Source organism: Catharus ustulatus, chromosome 1 (genome assembly GCF_009819885.2).
Source record: "Catharus ustulatus isolate bCatUst1 chromosome 1, bCatUst1.pri.v2, whole genome shotgun sequence".
In the NCBI taxonomy this organism is placed as follows: domain Eukaryota; kingdom Metazoa; phylum Chordata; class Aves; order Passeriformes; family Turdidae; genus Catharus; species Catharus ustulatus.
Genome location: NC_046221.1, coordinates 48,993,243 through 49,012,705, shown reverse-complemented (window position 1 = coordinate 49,012,705; position 19,463 = coordinate 48,993,243). Strand labels below are relative to the sequence as shown.

General features: G+C 44.1%; 2 protein-coding genes across 7 annotated transcripts in view; one reads left to right on the top strand and one right to left on the bottom strand.

The window, feature by feature from the left end:
• Positions 1-13,503, bottom strand: part of SEPTIN7 (septin 7) — an 88,317-nt gene extending 74,814 nt beyond the window's left edge. For 2 of the 6 annotated variants that reach the window (XM_033083647.2, XM_033083935.2), the window contains exon 1: positions 12,492-12,774. In XM_033083647.2, the coding sequence (XP_032939538.1) occupies positions 12,492-12,495 (4 nt within the window). In that variant the 5' untranslated portion in view covers positions 12,496-12,774. Of the gene's footprint in view, positions 1-481; positions 487-2,827; positions 2,833-10,913; positions 10,916-12,491; positions 12,775-13,383 lie in introns of those variants that run through there. The other 4 variants (XM_033084009.2, XM_033083854.2, XM_033083776.2 and 1 more) reach the window with 4 other exon arrangements.
• Positions 12,494-13,039, top strand: LOC116992793 (formin-like protein 18). Its single transcript, XM_033052804.1, has one exon. The coding sequence runs from the start codon at positions 12,494-12,496 to the stop codon at positions 13,037-13,039; it is 546 nt and encodes a 181-aa protein (XP_032908695.1).
• Positions 13,504-19,463: the final 5,960 nt, after the last annotated feature.

Here is a 19,463-nt window from a genome sequence, read left to right as displayed (position 1 = left end):
TAACACAGCTGGTGCTGCACTTCTCTGGGCAGCCAAAGTGCAAGAAAGCAGATAGCTACAGGAAAATTAAGTCAGTTAAGTACAGTAATTTCACGATTACAAGCCGCACCATTTTGACTAGAATTTTGCTCCCAAACCGGAAGTGCGACTTACATTTAGGAGTGGCTTATATATGTGAACAAATTTTGGAAATCTCCCAACCCAGCAGTCCGAGCCAGCAGCAGCCCCGAGCCAAGGCGGAGCCCGCCCGGCCCCGGGCGGTGGGGCAGCGACGGCGCAGCGGTAGTGCTGCCCGGCCCCAGGGGGCACGGCGGCGGCACCAGCCGGGCACGCCCCTCTCTCTCTTCCCGGCGGCACTGGCCAGGGACGCCTCTCTCCCTCCTCCCAGCGACACTGGCTGGGCACACCCCTCTCCCTCTTCCCAGCGGCAGCAGCCAGGGACGCCCCTCTCCCTCTTCCCGGTGGCACCGGCTGGGCACGCAGCTCCTCTGCCTCCCAGCGGCAGTGGCAAGCAGGGCTGGGGCTGCTCCCTGGTGGCCGCCCCGAGCAGGGCTGAGCAAGTAAACCCTGTGATACCGCGATTCTGTTACTAATTGGCAACTTTGTGAAAGTTGTGCATGGATCCTCGCTGCGAACAAAAGTGCAGCTTACAATCCAGTGCAGTTTATTTATGGAGAAAAAACGAAACGTTGCTGACACCCTGGAAGTGCAGCTTATAATTGGTGCTGTTTGTAATCGTGAAATTACTGTATTTAGAAAAACAAAACTAATTATAAATAAAGGAGGGGAATAAAAGGGCAGAGAGGGAGGAAGGTTGCAAAACTATAAAAGCAGGCCTGTAAAACTAAAACATACAATCCTAAAAAGTTCTACCCATGATGACTACAGAATAATTCAGGCAGTCACACAAGTTGACAATTTTTTGTAGCAGTTCAATCTCCACTAGAATTAGCCAGGTAATTAATTCTTTGAAAATAAACTTTTATGCATTTTAGATTAAATATTAAAGCACAAGAATACTATTTTAAAGCTTCTTGAATGTTTGTGCATTACCCCCTTTATTCTGGCTTTAAAAAATCCTTTAGTTTGCTTGCAGAGAACAGCGCACAAACCACCATCACACAGCAACTTGCATCCAATGAAATTACCAACTCAAAATCACATTTGACAGCGAAGTGACTGATTATCTTCCACTCTATAAAGTCGGGGTCGAAATGAAATAGCAGCTGGGGACCTTACATCAAGAACAGCATCAGATCACACAGCATCAACCACACATCACTCCGTGTGTCAATCACCACTGTTAACCTCCCTAACTCCTCCTCCTCAGTTTTGCTGTCCTTGAATGTTTATTCCAATACAAACACTGAACCAAGGACTGAAGATGAAAGATAATAAAAATAAAAAAAAAAGAATTCAAAACCAATACCACCAAAAAAAAACCCAACAACAAAAAAAAAACCAACTCCAAGAAGAATGAAAACAAATTGTTCTTGCAATTCATATTTAACATGTCTCATGTCTATTTAGCTTGCGGATATTTCCCAAAAGACACGCAATTAAAGGTTTTTAAAATAATTTTCAAAACCTCAAAAACACCCCTACCAACCAGTACCAAAATGGTGGGATCTTGCAGACAGTTTTATCTCTTACTATTTTCATCTCCTATGACAGCAACTAAATCATGGTTTTGAAAAAAAACATGATTTAGGAAATGGAAATTCTCCCTCAGGCAGGTCAGTGCTTCTAGGTGAAGACCACTTTCCAGAGTCTCACTTAGCACTGGAAACAGAAAGAAAAGTGACCAAAGCACAGTAAGTATTAAGAAACAAACTAACATGTCATGCTGCAATGTATCATTTGGTTCCCATGTCATATCCTTTTTCAGTACCTTCAAACTCACCCTAATACCGCATTTTCCTTCAAAATTTGTACAGATTGATCAGTTAACTGAAAGATTCAGCAAGTCACAATCAAAAAAAAAAAACAAAACCAACCCAACAAAACAAAAAAAACAACCTAAGAACAAACCCAGACCAACTCATTCCCACACCAAATCTCCAGGTGAAGTAGCAGCAACAGTACAGGCTTGTCATACAAGCCCAAGCACAAGTCAGTTCCTCAGTAAGAGTAGATTGCTGCAATCCAGCTGGCAATATTTTAACCAAGGGACTCTGAAAAAGACATTTAGAGGTGTGCACTTAGAACTTTCTTCTGTTTGATACCTGGAATCCCTACAGAAGTGAACTCTCCAGCAGCACATCCCATTCTCCCTCCTCATCAAGCAGTTGTAAGGATGGCAGGACAAGAAACAGCATCATTACAGTTCTAGCCCAAAGGGTTACTATCAGATCTAGTAAAATTTCTTCAAAATGTAGGTGCAGAAACGCTAATGAAAAGTGAATCATTCATACAAAAATACTCAAATACATTCAACAAGAGAGAAATTACAGTATTTCATCCTGATTCTTCCATTACCATGGACAATTCTCATCTGAGAAGTACAGTATTCCACGACTACAAGCCGCACCTGATTATAAGCTGCACCTCTGGGTGTCAGCAATGTTTAGGTCTTTTTCCATATATAAGTCCCACCAAATTATAAAACCACACTTTCGTTCGCAGCAAGGACCCCCGTGCAACAAAGTAACGAATTAGTAATGGAATCGCGCGATCACAGGATTTACTGGCTCTGCTTGGGGCTGGGCGGACTCGGCCTGGTTGGGGCTGCTGACGGGGCCCTCACCCGCTGCCTGCGCCGCCGCTGCCAGGTTCGCTCGCCCAGGCTCAGCGCTGCCCCACGGTGCCGGTCGGAGCCCGCTCGCACCCATGGCGGGAGGCAGGGACAGAGTCTCCTCCCCGCGCTGCCAGCGGGAGCCCGTCTCCACCCGCCGCACAGAGTACAGTAATTTCACGACTATAAGGCGCACTGGACTATAAGGCGCACTGGACTATAAGGCGCACTTTTTTTTTGCAGCAAGGCCCCGCCCCCAGCTCACCCCGTGCGGTTGTTGGCCGAGGCCCCCGGGCCCGCCTCCACCCAGTAGGGGCGGTGCCGCGAGCCACTGAGCCACCCTGGACCCGGCGGCCATGGGCCCCTGTGACTGACTGGACCCAGGAGCAGGGGTACCGCGGGCTCCCTAGCCCGCATTCACACGGCAGCCATGGGCCCCTGGGACTGCCTGGACCCAGGAGCAGGGGTGCCATGGGCTCCCTAGCCCGCCTTCATCCGGCAGCCATGGCTCCCCGGGGCTGCCTGGACCTGGGAGCAGGGGTGCCGCCGGCCCCCTAGCCCGCCTTCATCCGGCAGCCATGGCTCCCCGGGGCTGCCTGGACCCAGGAGCGGGGGTGCCGCGGCCCCCCTAGCCCACATTCACGTGGCAGCCATGGGCTCCCGGGACTGCTTCCACCCGGGAAGGGGGGTGCCGCAGCCCCCTTAGCCCACATTCACGCGGCAGCCATGGCTCCCCGGGACTGCTTCCACCCGGGGAGGGGGGTGCCGCGGCCCCCTTGGCCCACATTCACGCGGCAGCCATGGGCTCCCCGGGGCTGCCTGGACCCAGGAGCGGGGGTGCCGCGGGGCCCCTAGCCCACCTTCACCCGGCAGCCATGGCTCCCCGGGACTGCTTCCACCCAGGAAGGGGGGTGCCGCGGCCCCCCTAGCCCACATTCACCTGGCAGCCATGGGCTCCCGGGACTGCCTGGACCCGGGAAGGCGGGTGCCGCGGCCCCCCTAGCCCACATTCACCCAGCAGCCATGGGGCCCCGGGACTGCCTGGACCGGAGAGGGGCGGTGCCTCGGGCCCCCTGGCCCGCCTCTACCCGGCAGAGGCAGTGCCGCGGGCCTCCGGGCCCGCCCCCAGCCGGCTGCTGTGGCACTTCCGGCTCCCCCCACGGCTCTCAGCTCACACTTCCGGTTTGTCAAATTTCGCCGCTTTGTACATCAGATAAGGCGCACTTCCGGGTTTGAGGGAAAATTTTAGTCAAAAGGGTGCGCCTTATAGTCGTGAAATTACTGTAACCAATTTGCAACAATCGCGCAATCCCAGGTTTTACTGGCAGGTGCTCGGTTCAGCACCGTGGCTCGCACTTCCAGGTTGGGAAATTTCAGAACTTTGTTCATATACTGGCTGCTCCTGAGTGTAAGCCACATTTCTGGGTTGGGACCAAAATTTTAGTCAAAATGGTGCAGCTTATAATCATGAGATTACTGTAACTAGGGTGAAGGGCTTTCACCATACATTTTTGTATGGTGAATGCAACTCATTCCAATATGGAAGTCATCTGGTTTTCTGTATATTCATATTTTCCTGTACTAGTTTCAATGCTGAACTACTTGCCCTCTGCCATACAGAAGCTTTCAAAAGTCCTGCTGGTTTTATCATGACAGACATTTTGAGCTAAAATTTTAAGGCATGAGTCCATGTTCCCCTATAAGAGCATATTTTAATGATACCAAAACACAGAATTTAGGCTTTTTAATTATAATTTTCATGTTATGCTGAAATCATATTTTTGTGTTTCAATACTTCTATTACAAGGTTCATCAAACCTTGAGAGAAGTCTGTAGGGATATTATTACATTACTAATACTTAGAGAATTTTACCTTTTAACTATTTCCACACTGAGTTCTCTATTTAGAATATAAAGAATTCTAATAAGACCAAGATGATTAAAAGAAGACCCAAGTGTTATTTCAAAGAATTATGCCAAGTCAAGTACTAAAAATCACTCCATTTGTTAAACTTAGATGTTATGAAACATGGCTGGCTGGCTGCATTTTTTTAAATTATCTTTATTTATTTCAAGCTAGAGAGATACTACAGAAAGATAGCACCCATTATAACTACTGTGTAAGGAAGAGAATAAGTTAAGATTGTATGAATTGCAATAACAACTGATACAAAGAATGGTCCATATCTACAGTAAAATTTACCATCCAGGTTTAATATTAAGACTGTTGCAATATAGAGTTGGCAAAACTACCATTCATCTGTAAAATAGTTTGACATTTAGAAATCGTAAAGTTTTATTTCATTTACTCTATGCCAAAGATTTAATTTTCAACTTGGTGTTTAGTGCACATGTTTTTCAAAGAGGAAGGCAACACATCTGAGAGCAACCAAATCATCAGCAAACTGCTTTGGGAGGACAAATTTAAAGACTGTAAGGTGTGAAGCCACACCTGAATCCCAGTGATTAACAGCACCAAAGCTGTTGGTTTCTCAACTCCCCAAATCCTTTTGTTTTTTGCTTTAGTGAGGAAGCTGGCTGTGAAGAGTATGCATTACATGGTCCAACATGTACACTAGCTGAGCAGCTATCCTGCATGATTGGCTCTGCCAAATTTTCAAGTGGGAGTTAAATCCTCTCCACACCTTGCTGCCACACCAGAGTACTCAGTCACAACCAGAAACACGATTCAAAACAACAGGAAAACCAGGATCATTGTTGATGCCCACAGTGACAAAGAATTAACATACCAAAAAAGAGTCAGGTTTTCATAGGAGGACCACTGGATTCCTTGCAAGCAGATCACAAGGTCAAGGGCAAGTGAAAATCATTCAGCGATCAGGTTAGAGGCCATCCATTAACACTTGTTTGCAGAAGCTGTGTCTTAATAACTAAGTCTTCTCCAAACCAACTCCTGTGTGTGCTTGGACAAACAACACATGAGTGACCCTTCATTACTAACATATTGACATTGAAATAACTTGGTCTACATAAAATACTGAGTATTAATGTAATTTTGAACTCCCCAGCTGAAAATTTCGACTGTTCAAGAATTCTGAACACAACAAACCTCAAAAGACCTTCTACAGAGTTCCTTCTATTAAAAGACATGAAAAGAAATACCACCACCCAGCTCAAAAATTAACTTGCTAAATTTGTTACTGCTGGTAAGGAGAAATTCCCTGCTGAAATTCCCAGCTTTCCTTGCCAAATTTTTATGGGATGGAGCTTATTACCCCTAGCTTCTCCTCCCTTCAAGAATTTAGTCTTCAGCATTGCTTTGAACTTGTAACATTTAGCCATTTTTTTTAACTGAAAAGGAAATTCCTTTCATACACAATCCTCAACTGTACAACTAACAACCACATACTATGGTATTTGTCCCAGTCTCTTTAAGGTCTTGCTCTTCATGGTTTCAGTCTTTCACACAGAAACTGCAGGTTCTTTCCACTGCTCTGAGAACTTACTGGTTTGCATATGACCACAGAACTGCAAATAAGAGCACTGAAGGTCAATATTTGGCACAGCTGAACAGTAGGAGGTGACTGTGAACTTTAGTACCATATTGCAGCAGTTTGCAGTCTATTCTCCTCCAAGTTCTCTCTCAAAGTGCTACAAAAAAAAGAACACAGAAGGCAACGGTATAGTTTCCCTTGACCCATCATCAAGGGATTACTCACTGATTTAACACCATCTGGCACAGCCTCCCAAGAAGAAACTAAGATAATCACGAACCTCCTGGTTAGTTAATACACCTTTACTAACTACAATTAGGACATGTTTGCTCCCAGAAGCAGGGGATGGGGAGAAATAAGAGGATGGGTTTCTTAGCATCACTCCACTTCGGAAATTTTCACTGTCCCAAATGTGAAAGCATTACATTACATTTACGCCAGCATCTGGAATTTTACTGCAATGCATATTGGTAAGATCACATATTCAGAAAAGCCTTGGCTGTCAGAAAGCTTCCAGAGAATTACATTTCTCCAGCAACAGTTTTAATGCCTCAAAACTGCCTCCTTTTTTTTTTTTCTTTCTTTTTTTTTTTTTTTTAAATAACAGGAAGTCAGCTAAAACTGGTATCTCAAGGTACCACCACAGTCAGGATCTGGTTGGTCATCACTACAAGATCCTCTGCACTGTGAGATTTCTACAGCCATCATTAATGAGGGCCTTAATTTTGCAAGCCACTCTAGAAAAGTCTAATGCTAATATATTACCATAAACATCATAGGCAAAGATTCATCAGCCTGTAATAAAAAGCCTCACCTCACCCATACAGTGACCGAGGAGTAAGCAACAGGAGCTGAAAAAAAAGCCATTAAACTTTGCCCACTTGTGTTTATCCTCAAATAAGTCACCAGGTCTCACCTAGGGGAGAGTACTACATTCTCAACCACTAGCACTAATTCCTCCTACAGCATACAATCTTCTTCCTTCCCTATCTCAACCACTGGTAGAATGCATATAAACAAGTTGTACAACTAGATCAACTACCAAGTGTCTCTGAGCACACTAACACAGCAACTTGCCAGCCTACATTAAGATTCAGCACTTGGGTGGGAACAGAAAATCAAGCTCTGCTCTCTTTGCACAGTGCCATGTTACACCAGTCTAAAGCACACACTAAACCAAGGCTGCATGTATCTCTCTACCGCCCAAGTAGTCAGTTGAAGTTCCATCTCTTGCCTTGAGCCCACTTGCATTTCTTTTTCCATGTCAACACTTCTGTGATTATATAACATAAAAGGTTTAGGGAGCTCAACTAATAGAAAGAAAAATCATTTTGAGGAAGGAAAAACAGGCAAAATATGAGTTGAGCTCCATGAACCGACTCACTACTGGGTTGAAGAGGCACCAGGGTGGGCAAGGCAGCTGAACTGCCTCCTTTCAAGCAGCTGGACAACAGGTTCATGCAGGAACTGCACCACCAGGGTGAGCTCAGGCTGCCCTCCTATCAGTTCTGATAACTGCACATTGAACAAGTGAGATTAACTCACACACCCAGCTGAAAATTACTCTACTGTAAGGTTAACTTTCCATTACATCAGCAAGCTCATCTAATCACACCACTACGCAAACACTGGAAGTTTTCCTACACTGTGCATAGAAAAAACACACAATCAAGACAGGATTTTTCAACTGCAGTCCAGTTATACCAGTCTAAGCTATAAAATCACATGGTAAGGTTCTTACAAACAAAATGGAAAGCAGAGGACACTGCTGGGCACACTAGAATTTCCTGCACACTGTGACAGAATTACACATAAATGGAATTAAAACACCACAACTGGCCAACACCAGAAAAGGTTTGATTTAAGCTTTATGTTAATGTTAACTTTATTCTTGGCAATTTTGATGACCTCACTAGGACAAGTTTCATTTTATTTAAATTTCAATATGAATCATTACATGAATAGTCTTTCAAATGCACAAGATATAAAAACAGGTGACATATAATGCATTATTCTTCTAAGAATCTGTGGCAATCACTGGCAGCAGTACCAACCTTCACACCATCTTACGTTTTTCTCAGCATCAACTCCAATGACCTACAATGCTTTTTCAGACAAATGTCACTCCAGAAATTCTGCCATCAAGGACTTCAGTTGCCTTTCTGAAAGGTTTCTTTGTAATAACGTCATTGTATGATAGACTGTTTTCTGTATACATTAAGACTGTTTTGATAGAAATTTGGTAAACTACTACTTCGTAGCTCAACATTCACCAACAATGTTGAAGAGCACACCTCATATACCTAGTTTGTATTTCTATTTTTCTGGTAATTTTCCTATAATGCTTTACCCCACAGCACTGGAACGAAGTCTCGTATGGGGTATTTTCTGCTTCAAGAGCACACTTCTAAAGACCACTGTCATCCTTTGATCTTTTTTGTCAAACAAAAGAGCAGTCTAAAGTAATTTTTCTTTAGGTCTCACATCTTTTGTGAGTATGACGCCATTTTTCCATTTAAAAAGCTCTATTTTATAAGTGTGAGACCAAAACTATGTGCTGTATCTTCATACTCATCCCCCTAGAGCTACAATGGGTCATGGGAAGCGGTCTACCTAATGCTTTAATGAATCCTCCCCTGGTTGAAAGTCAACACCTTAAGTATTCAGATTAAAAAATAAAAAGCACACAAGTATTAATAAAGTAATAAGAGTAATAATAGCAATAACAAAAAAAGCTGTATCTGGAGGTGTTATTTTCAATGTTGACCAAAAAAAATTTCTAAATCTTCTGAGCCACTAAGAAATAATTCAGTGCTATTTTAGTTTAAGTGTTTCTGAATGTAACACCCAGAGTGATATTGTTCAGCAAAACCACTTCTAAAATTATTTTCAAATGCACACTGAGTTATCACTGTGTTGAATGACAGAAATGTGGCATGAAAACTGCCACACAAACAGCCATTTGAAAATAAGATATAGAAGTATTCTTTTCCCCGTGAGAAGGCTGCTGGGCAGTGACTGAGCAGCAGTCCTGCCAGCCCATGCAACCAGCAGGTTCCTGTAAGGCATATTTGAAGCATGGAATAGCACCAATGTACAAAAAGCAGAAGATTAAGTGGTTTTAGGGGCAAGGAAGTCCAGGACATACATCAGAACGAGGTTTAGTCAGGCATGTGTTTACACTGCTCTAACTCAAACTCTGTCTAAAGGAAAGTGGACACATATTGGCTTCTGAAGTGCTTATGAACCTACTGGTTACTTTTTGATTTTTAATGTAAAGTAAGGATGCCACAGCTTAACGGGAGTTTCACAGCCATGTCCATCCAATGAAGCCAATACCTGGTTTCACTGGGCTGCTGTGCTATAATAAAGTTATGAAAGTAAATACTGACTTGATTCTTCCCTATTTAAAAATCCCACAGAATAGAAAAGAGCTACCCGATGACATTACGGAGTTATCAGTATGCAGCTATTAAATCAGGGCTGGAAAAAAAATTTGACTTATCCCTGATACATGAAACTCACTCTGCCAAGGGGAACAAGAAATCACTGGTTTCTGTGAACCAAGTTCCTGGCCCTCACAGTTGAGAAATGCCTTTACCTTCCTTGTGCCACCATCTCCACCTCTGCAAGACATGTAGTCTACAAATATCAGTTCAGGACGTTCAAAGTCTCCTAGGGAATAGTTTCTGACTGCCTACAGTTTAACACTACCCCAAATTTGAATTACTAATTTAAACGAGGCTTAACTAAACTACTTAAATGGTGACTAAATGCCATTCTAATTACAGAGCACACATTTGCAATGAAGTAGTTCATTTCAGGAGCTGGAGTACCAACTTACAGAAAACAGAACGTTGCTCATACATACACATCTCTGGTCTAGACAAGTTAAGTGAATAGTTTGGCAATAAACTGAAGCAAAAAATGTGTGTCATACTACAGCCCTCTCTCCTTACACCTTCTCTGAGGCAAATTTTCCTTCACTGACTTTATGTTTAAAATGAGGTTTTGAATCTGCAGCCATTACATTTTGTAACTATTTGATATCTTGGGTATTTTATGTGGGTATTTTAAGGCATTAATAAAAATACCACTGCACCAGCACTGAGATACTAGAACTGAAGAAAATAAAGCACATGAAGTATGAGCCTGCCTGGAAGAGACTAAATACCACTAAGTTGACAGCCAGTTAAAGAAAAAAAAAACTGCTGTGCACGTTTAGACATTTCTATGCGTGAAAAAAGAAAAATCTCTTGCATTTACAGCTTACAAAGCAGATAATTATGACCATTTCTGCACAAGATAAACAATCAAGTTTTTATCCATGTACACAAAAACACACATGCAATAAGTATGTATCTGAAGAATTGTTTTAACTGAGACCACTTACTTGTCCTTATGGGTAAATAGAAGGAAACGCTGTGAGTTGTTATCAGTGCATGGATGATATGCACAGTTTTTGTTACATCTCCTTCAATTTCAAAATTACTTAAGTAACAACCCTGTCTTCCATAGTAGCGCACAAAAACAGGCGATGCACTTGGATTTCTATTCAGGTTTCAACACAGACAAAGTAGCAATTAACCTTTAAAGCAATGGCTTCTTGAAACCCACTAAAAAAATTCTGTTTATTGGTTTTTGTTATTCGCAAGTCAGCTTAAAATAAAAATGCAGTCATCCAAAGTCAGATTGAATTACTGCTCTTATGTTAACAAATCAACAGCTACAGTAATCCCACAAACTAGGCAGGTATCAAATGAAAGATGCTAAACACTACACAAAAATAAATCTTCCCTTATTTCCCAGCATTTCAGCAGATAACAACTTTATATATGCAGTATTATAATCAAGAAATAATATTAGTTTGGTATCTCAATGAAAGTTCTAGTCATAAATAAAAATTATCATTTAGCATTGAGAAACTATTACTACAAAACCCTCACTTCCATAAGAAGGTGTGGTCTACCTTTTAAGCCCAGACACACAGCAGTGGCCCTTTTTAATTTTCATGGGAACTAAACTTGCATGTTTTTCACAAACTGACATTTTTTTGGTCATGATACAGACCATAGGTATTTCTGCACATAGAAGCATTTTCTTCAGGTTGAGCACAACCTGAAGCCACTGTCAGTCAGAGGGAGATTACAATGGTCAGGAAAAAAATCCAGTGAATGGGTAGTTCTGACAGTCTTCTGCTCAGCGATATTTCATCTGCAGGAGGCGGCACACAAATTGCACACGGAAGATTCCTGAATGCTGTCTTTTCTTGGAATTACATTTGCACATAACTGGTTCAGCGTGAAGCCAACGACTTCACGCTAAAATAAGCTTAGCTGCTTTTTTTAAGTCACCTATTAAAAAAAACGATCTTCGTGCATTATCGTCCCTTTTCCCAGCCACCCTCTTGAAACACCAAGCATTCCTCCAATTTATTCTGCAAGACTGGTTCGGTAAGCCAGCAGATCAAACAGAAACTGCTCAAAAAGGCGTTTCACATAGAGTCCCTGGGCAACTATTCGAAAACTGTAATTTCTACTTTCTCCTTCTTACAAACGACCGGCCGAGGCTGCAAGGGACACGGGCTGGGCCTGGGGAGGCAGCACGGGCGGCTGCCCGTGCAGGGGCCAATAAAAGCCAGGCCAAAGTGAGATAGAGCCCTCCAAAAATGCCCTAGAGAGAAAGGAGGGAAAAATACAGAAAAAGGCAGGAGAAGGCAGCAAGCGAAGCGAGAAGGCGGCTGGCGGGCTCCTGCTGCCACACACGCTCCCACCCGAGTACGGGCGCCCCCTTCCTTTCTTCCCCCTCCTCCCGCGATTTTAGTCCCACCCGCTCCCCTCTTGCATATTTGAAAGGCTGCATTAATTCCTGCAGCAATAAATTCCTCCCTCCAAATTTGGGTGCAAAAGGAGAAAAAGGGGAGGAGGGACCGGGATGGAGGGGGAAGGAGAGAAAAGCAAGGGAGAAGAAATATCTCCGGCATTCTCGCCGCCCGGCTCCCCGAGCCCCGCGCAGGCATTATACAATTTCGGCGAGGCAGGAAGTGACAGAGGGGGGGTGCGGGGGAGAGGCGGCGGCGAGGGGGACTGGAGCCGCATCTGAGGAGGAGGACGAAGAAGGCGGGGGGCGGCCAAAGGGACGGGGGGCCCCGCGGCGGGGCCGCCAGGACAGGAGCCTTGGCGGTGCCCGCTGTATCCCCCCCACCCCCCACGACACCGCTCATCGCGGAGACCCCATGGCCACAGGCTCGCACTGTCACGTTCCCCCCGCAGCCGCGCCTCGACCCCGGGCTGGAGACTCACCCATGGCGCTGGCCGGCGGCGGTGCTGCAGCCGCTGCTGACGCTGGGCTCCGGCTGGCTGCTCGTCCTCCCGCCCTGCCTCCCTCAGCCGCGGCGGCACTGAGCAGGCCGCCCCCTCCTCCCCGAGCGCCTCTCGCCAGCCAACCCAGCGGCGATTCTCCAACGCCCCCTACGCCGATTCCGCCGAGGGACCACGGCCCTTCCGCACACAGCACCTACGCGCTCCCGCGGCCGGAGGATTTAGCGGCTCTGCTCCCGCCTCCGCTGCTGCTGCTGCTCCTCCTCCTTCTCCTCCGCCACCTCCGCCCAGCTCCTCACACATTCCCTGCCCGCCTCTCCGAGGGCACAGCAACTTCCGGCTCAGCCCCTCCGCCCGGCTCGGTCTCCCCGTCTGTCCCCCTCCTCTCCCAGCTTGGGGTCGGTCTCGCTGTTATTTCCTCCGGCGGCGCGCGAGAAAACAGAGGGACCGGTCGGAGGCCATTTTGGAATCGGGAGCCTGCTGCCGGAGCACGAAGGCCGTATGGCGGGCGGGCCGGGCTCTGCCCCTAACAAAGATGTCTGCTGGGCTGGACGCGTGGGGCGAGGCGGTGGCGCCGCCTCCGCCTTGTCCGGGGCCATGCTCGGAGCGATGCTGCTCCGTGGGTGCCTGCCGAGCCCCGAGGTGGGCCGGGGCCTCTGCGCCGCCTGCGGCTTCCCGCCCACGCCGGCGGGAGTGCGACATTGGCATGGGCAGAGCGAGGGAGGAGGCCCTCAGCCGCCCTTGCCCTCGGGGAGCCTCGGGCTGCGGCACTCGGCTCGCTCCCCATCCATAGTCGCGCTTGGGTCCCAAGTGCCCCGTAATGAATGAGGACTTAGTGAAAAAAAACCCAAAAACAACCAAAACACAACCAAACCTGTTGGCAGGCACTAGGTAAAATCCTTCTAGGGGGCCGAAGGATGCTTGAGTGCCCAGGAAGTCCCACTTCCGAGCCCTACCGCCTGGGCTGGTGTAGTACGTCCCTGAGACCCTGAATTGGCTCTTCGGAAAAGCTGCTGCCAGGCGAGATAAACGTCAGCTGCGGTACAGAAATTACATGGATTTACTGTCACATGGAAAACATGGATTCCAGGAAAGGCAGAACATGTTTTTTGCCTTTCCTATTCCAGTAGAGCTCTCAATGTTGTATTTCAGTTTTGCATTTTGGACAGGTATCTGTCCAAAGGCTCCAAGAGCCTTTTAAAATCTGGGGTATTTTATGCCCAAACTGGAATACTGGAGATCTGTATTTATGATTTGCTATTTGAAACTTAGCATACTTTCGTGTCAGGGATTTTCAAGTATGGTCCTTTCCTGGCCTTTTCTTTCACATGAGACATGGTGCACTTCTCTAATAGGGAAAGATGGTTAGCAAAAACGTAAAAATACTTTAATTTACCGTTTATTATATAATTTGTTGCTGCCATTATTAAAAGTACATCTTAACATCATGCCCTGGTACTGGAAGGATGAAAATAGCAACTTTCATTTCAGCAACAAAGGGAAATTTTTCAATAATGCAGTGTTTCTGTAGGCAGTCATAGCCAGGCAGGCAGAAGCAACAACAAAGACACTAAATTTGCCTTTGTTTCTCATAGACTTCCATCCAATTCTTTTCCAATGTACTTTATTTTTTTAATTTTATTTTTTTAAGCATTTGATAAACAAATACGTTTTATGACAACAAGGAAAATGCATAATCTTTTCAGAAGGGTATGCAGCCCTTCACAATGTAGTTCAGCACTCTTTAAGAACTCAAAGTGTTACTATGTACTGTGGTTCTTGGTTCCCCCGGGAAAAGGGATTTTTATTATCTTGACTCACAGGATGCCAAATGTTATCTCATAAATCCATGTCTTTTACAATGGATGAGGTAAGAAATAACCTTTCTTTCTTCTGGTTGGTTTAGGTGGTAACGTCCATGGTGATGAGATAGAGCTGCATTGCTTTTGTGGTTATTTGAATACACCACAGAAGGTGTTCACTGAATGCAAAATATGGTCCCCATAGCTCTCCCATAAAAATACATTGTGGGAAAACAAACAATACAAATAATACTTGTTTTCTCTCTTGTAGAAAGGCTTCACATTGCTTAAAAAATTGATCTTGGTTTTCAGATATGTAATGCTGAGAAAATCGCGTGTAACTGATGGGGATATCTTCAAGTAGGAAATAATGATTTTGAGGAATTCTCTTTTAAGTAAAACATTACTTTGTGGATTGATTCTTGGAAAAATAAAACTGAGCTTGCACCTTTGAAACCTACTGCAAAACTGGCACAGGCTTAATGAGGAAGCAAGATGCAAACCAATAGGTTTTATGTGAGGTTAATGTCCCATTTTTCTGGGCTGTGAACAGCAGTGTGGGGGGTGTCTCTTTTCATACAGCAATTCACAGGCTTTGGAAGATTCTGTAAAATTGTGTTCATTTGGAGAAATAAAGCAAATGCAAATGGGTCCCTGAGGTTTGAAAAATACTGTGTTCTGTGTACAATATAATAAATCCAAACTTTTTTCATTCCTGTAGTGATCTGTTGCTCCTCTTCAAAAGCAAAGGCTTCATTAAATGTCATTGAAATTTATAAAACTGAACTTGACAAGTAAGTTTCGGGATTCTGTAGATTCTATTTATTTTATTTGAATATGGAAGATACAATGTTGTGACTGCTTTTTGTGAAATTAATAAAAAACTCTGCAAATTTAAATGTAGGATGCTACCTGCCATAACTCAACCCCCATCTCTGTCCCTCTTGTCTTCAGATACAGAAATAAAACCCACTCACCTTATTTAGAAAATCTGCTAACTAGGGTTGCCTGCAGGCTGGTTCCCAACCAGCCTAGCCAGTTTCAGTCTCTCCTTGCCAGTGAGACATAGGAAGACTCTTTTGTCTTTTTATTTCTTTTAATGCAAGCAGACGTGACTCACTAGGTGAATTTGCACACAGCATTAGGTCCAGCATGAGACCTAATGGGTTTGTAGGGCACATGGTGCATCTCCAGGCTGAATCAGGCTTGCTCAGTCAGAGCAATGTATTTAGCATCCTTTGGATCTTCTGTGCAAGTGTGACGGGTCTTTGTGTACCAAGCAATGTCTTGCCAAACCAACCAGATTTTTTACACCAACTGGGTGAAGTCCTAAATTTCTGCTCCTGTCTACAGTCCAACTCTTGCAAGATAGGAGGCTGAGGATGCTCAGTAGGGAATAATGAGCACAGCAGCCTCCTTCAAACCCATCCTTAAATTTCAGATTTGTAATAATACCTACCAGCATCTTGACCACTCTTTGACCCCTGCTTTTCATGTTGACCAGAAGTGTCTCTTGTCTTTGTACTGTGTTGCCTCTTGGACACCTGTTGACCTTACATGATGATCTCTTTGTAAATGCTGCCATTTTGCTTTGTTCTCTAGCACAAGAAACAATAGTAATACAAATGCTAACAGTAATGTGAGGCATCAGGTGTCACATCTGTCTTGTCTGTCAACCCTGTCCTTTAGGAACATACCAAGTCATGAATAAATGTTTCCAGAATCAGACCTTTATTTATAATATTTTTCTGCTGTCATGAACAACCCTTGCAAACTCACAAGCAGCACACACAGAGTAACTAGCTAGAAGGATAGAGCATCTCTCCTGTGAGGAAAGGCTGAGATAACTGGTTTTTTTCAGCCTGAAAAGGGTGACCTGATCGCAGCCTTCAGTACCTTAAAGGACCCTACAAAAACAAGCTGGACTTTTCACTGGAGCATGTAGTGACAGGACAAGGGAAAATGGCTGCAAGCAGAAAGTAGGTTTAGTTTGGATATATGGAAAAAAAAATTTTTTGAGGGTGGTGAGATATTGGAGCAGGCTGCCCAGGGAAGTTGTGGCTGCCCTATCCGTGGAAGTGTTCAAAGCTAGATTGAATGGGGTTCTGAGCAACCCAGTCTAGTGGAAGTTGTCCCTGCTCATGGCAGGCAGTTTAGAACTAGATGATCTTTAAAAGCCTCTTCTAACCCAGGGCATTCTATTATTCTGTTCTATCATTACTACTGCATCATGCCTGTTGTCTTTGGCTGCCACCTACAAGATTATTCTGCAGATACGCAAATGAAGCAAGATAAAATGCTCACCTCTTGCCCCCCCTTTTAAGTTTTGCCATTTGCTTTTTTAAAAAAGTGCTCTGCAGCAATAAGAAAAAACCACATTCACCAGCAAGTGCTTATAAAATTCTGTAAAAGTTATGAACACAGGCTTCTATTGAACAATTACTACAGGAAAAATACAGCATCTCTTGTTTTGTAGTGTGTTTACTGTATTGTCCTGGTATACATCCATTACTTCAATTATCTAAAGAAAGAGGCATTGATAGATTATGACCCAATGATCCTTGTGAGAGGCACATACATGCACTTATTGTTTTAGGTAGAAAATGGTTGCTTTGTGCAGTTATAATGGTGTAGCAGGGAATGTAACTCAGTAGAAGTAGGAAGGCAGCCTAACATTTAGCCCCACATTCACACCAACAATGATTACTTCCTTAAAGGAGGTGAGACACAACCTTCATGGCAGTTTCCTTCATTCATATGAGAGACTCGTGTCTTGAGAGACATAGGAGGTTTCCAGTAGTGTTAAGCTATCTGAAAAATGCACTATCTAATGTGTTATTTGTACAAGAGTAACTGATGCAAGCCGGTGAGCTGACAGATTAGAAAACACATTTCCTATGCCAGGGAATCCGAGCCGTGAGCAAAGGCCCTCTTGCCCTTCCCTCCACTTGCAGACAGTAGCAACAACTGCTGATATGACCAGGAGCAAGGCAATCCTGTGTGCCACGTGTCCTGTAATTCCAGTTCTCCATTTGATTATTTGTTAATAAGTAAACCCCACTGGGGTTGGGCAGGTCTCAGTAGATCCTTCTGAGGCTTTCCCTACAGCCAGATGTGTAATCGTTAATAAGCAGTGCTGCAGCTGAGCGCGCGCTGATGGGTTATGTCTGAGCAGGGCACAAAGTGGCTGCTCAGGCTGCCACTGCTGCGAGAACGAGGCCTTTGGGCAGCTGGGCTTGCTGTCTAATTACATTAGCAAGTGCTTACTAGCCTACAATAAGGTACTGCTGTCATATTTTGCATATTAGATTAGGGGAAAAATACTTAGACATGTGATGCGATGTGACATTTTATTGCCTTTTTTTTTTTTTAATTTCAGGAAAGGAGTTATGCTTTCCCAAAGGAAATTGTTTTTTCTTAATATGAATTAATGAGCTCAAAATTAATTTCCTGCATAAATGCAAGACAGGGGTTTGTTTTTGTTATTTTTTTTATTCCAGAAGGAAAATATTAGAAAATAAATAAAATATTAAGATTTTTTTAAAACATCAATTCTGTATGTACAGTACTCAACTCTTTATTCTCTTTACTTATATCAGGGTGTTGTTTCTATAAAAAGTAAAGTGAATGATAGGTTCTGATGGGAAACAAGTACTGTGTACCCTGTGCCACTGTGGCCCCAGCAGTCTGACTTTGTATTTTGCAGTTGTCCCCTTTTGATTAAAGGACAACTACATCAGCCTAAGAGCATTGAATGGGGCTCTGTCTTTGCACATACTAAAGGAGCAGTACATCTAGTACTTGACATTAGACTTGAGGTGGCAGTATGCACATCAAGGCCTTTGTCACTTTGTTCTGTTTCCTTTACTTGTAAAAATGTGACTGTAGCTTCTGTATACTTACTAGCATGCCTGCAATCAGAAATCCTCTCCAAATTCATTCCAAAGTGACAAGTCTCTCCTTCCTTGCCTCAAGTTGGACCAGCCTGGACTCTGCTCCCTCTGGGTAGGCAGGTCCAGAGTCTACCAGTGCACTTACCCTTGTACCACTGTGCTTACACAGCATATGACTCGGCTTCCAGATCTGCCCTTGGAGGCTGCTTCTGGCACTTAAAGGAATTGATTAAGCAAAATTAATTGCTTGACACAACCTTTAGGAAGGGTTTCACACAGAGAAGGACTTGTACCACCACTCTTGTCTAATCTACCACACAAACACATGTAATTTGTCCAGGGTAGTCAGAATATTCTTCCTGGTTTTTCTGAGCAGCTGCTCTGTATGAACAAAATTATTGGTGTCTCGACACCAGACCATAAACCTTCTGAACCTACAAAACCTCCTGAATGTCACTTTTCAGACACTCAGTTGCAAAGTTCAGTTTCAGGTACTCCTTATGCATTTAATCTCTAGGTTCCAGCATAAACCCAGCTGTTGAAACCCTGAGCTAGAATTAATTAATAGAAGCTTTATAGTTCACTGCTTGGTTTTGTCTTCTGCTTTTGTCAGAGGATGACTTATTTGTCCCTGTCTTTTGAACTTCCCTGATCGTTTATCTGGTGGCAGTCATTAAGCTGAACACACCTATGGATATAGCTCCAGTTAATCCAGCAGAGCTACTCACTTGTCTTTTGCAACAAAAGGTGATATGAAATACTTAGCAGTAAGTAAAACACAAACTTTTTTATTTTTTACTTAAGCCATGTGTGACAGTTGGCATCTGATTACAAATATGTCTGACTGAATGCTACCACCATTGGTGATAGTGGTAAGTTTGCAATTTAAGGGTTATACAATCTTGAACAGTCAAAGCTCTCTATTGACAGAAAAAACAATCTCAAAGCTGTATTTTGTAAGAAAACCATAAACCACTAAAATATGAATATATAATGTTGGGTATAGAAATACTCAAAATACATTATGGTTCACTCCACTTAGTTACAGTAATTTCACGATTATAAGCTTCACGCTTTTGACTAAAATTTTGGTCCCAAGCCAGAAGTGCAGCATGTACTCCAGAGTGCCCAATATATGGATGAGGTTCAGAAATTTGCCAACCCAGAAGTGTGAGCCCGCAGCAGCCCCGAGCTGAGCCGAGCTCGCCCCACTCTGAGTGGGGGCCGGGGCCGCTCCCTGGCGGGGGCGGGGGAGCCAG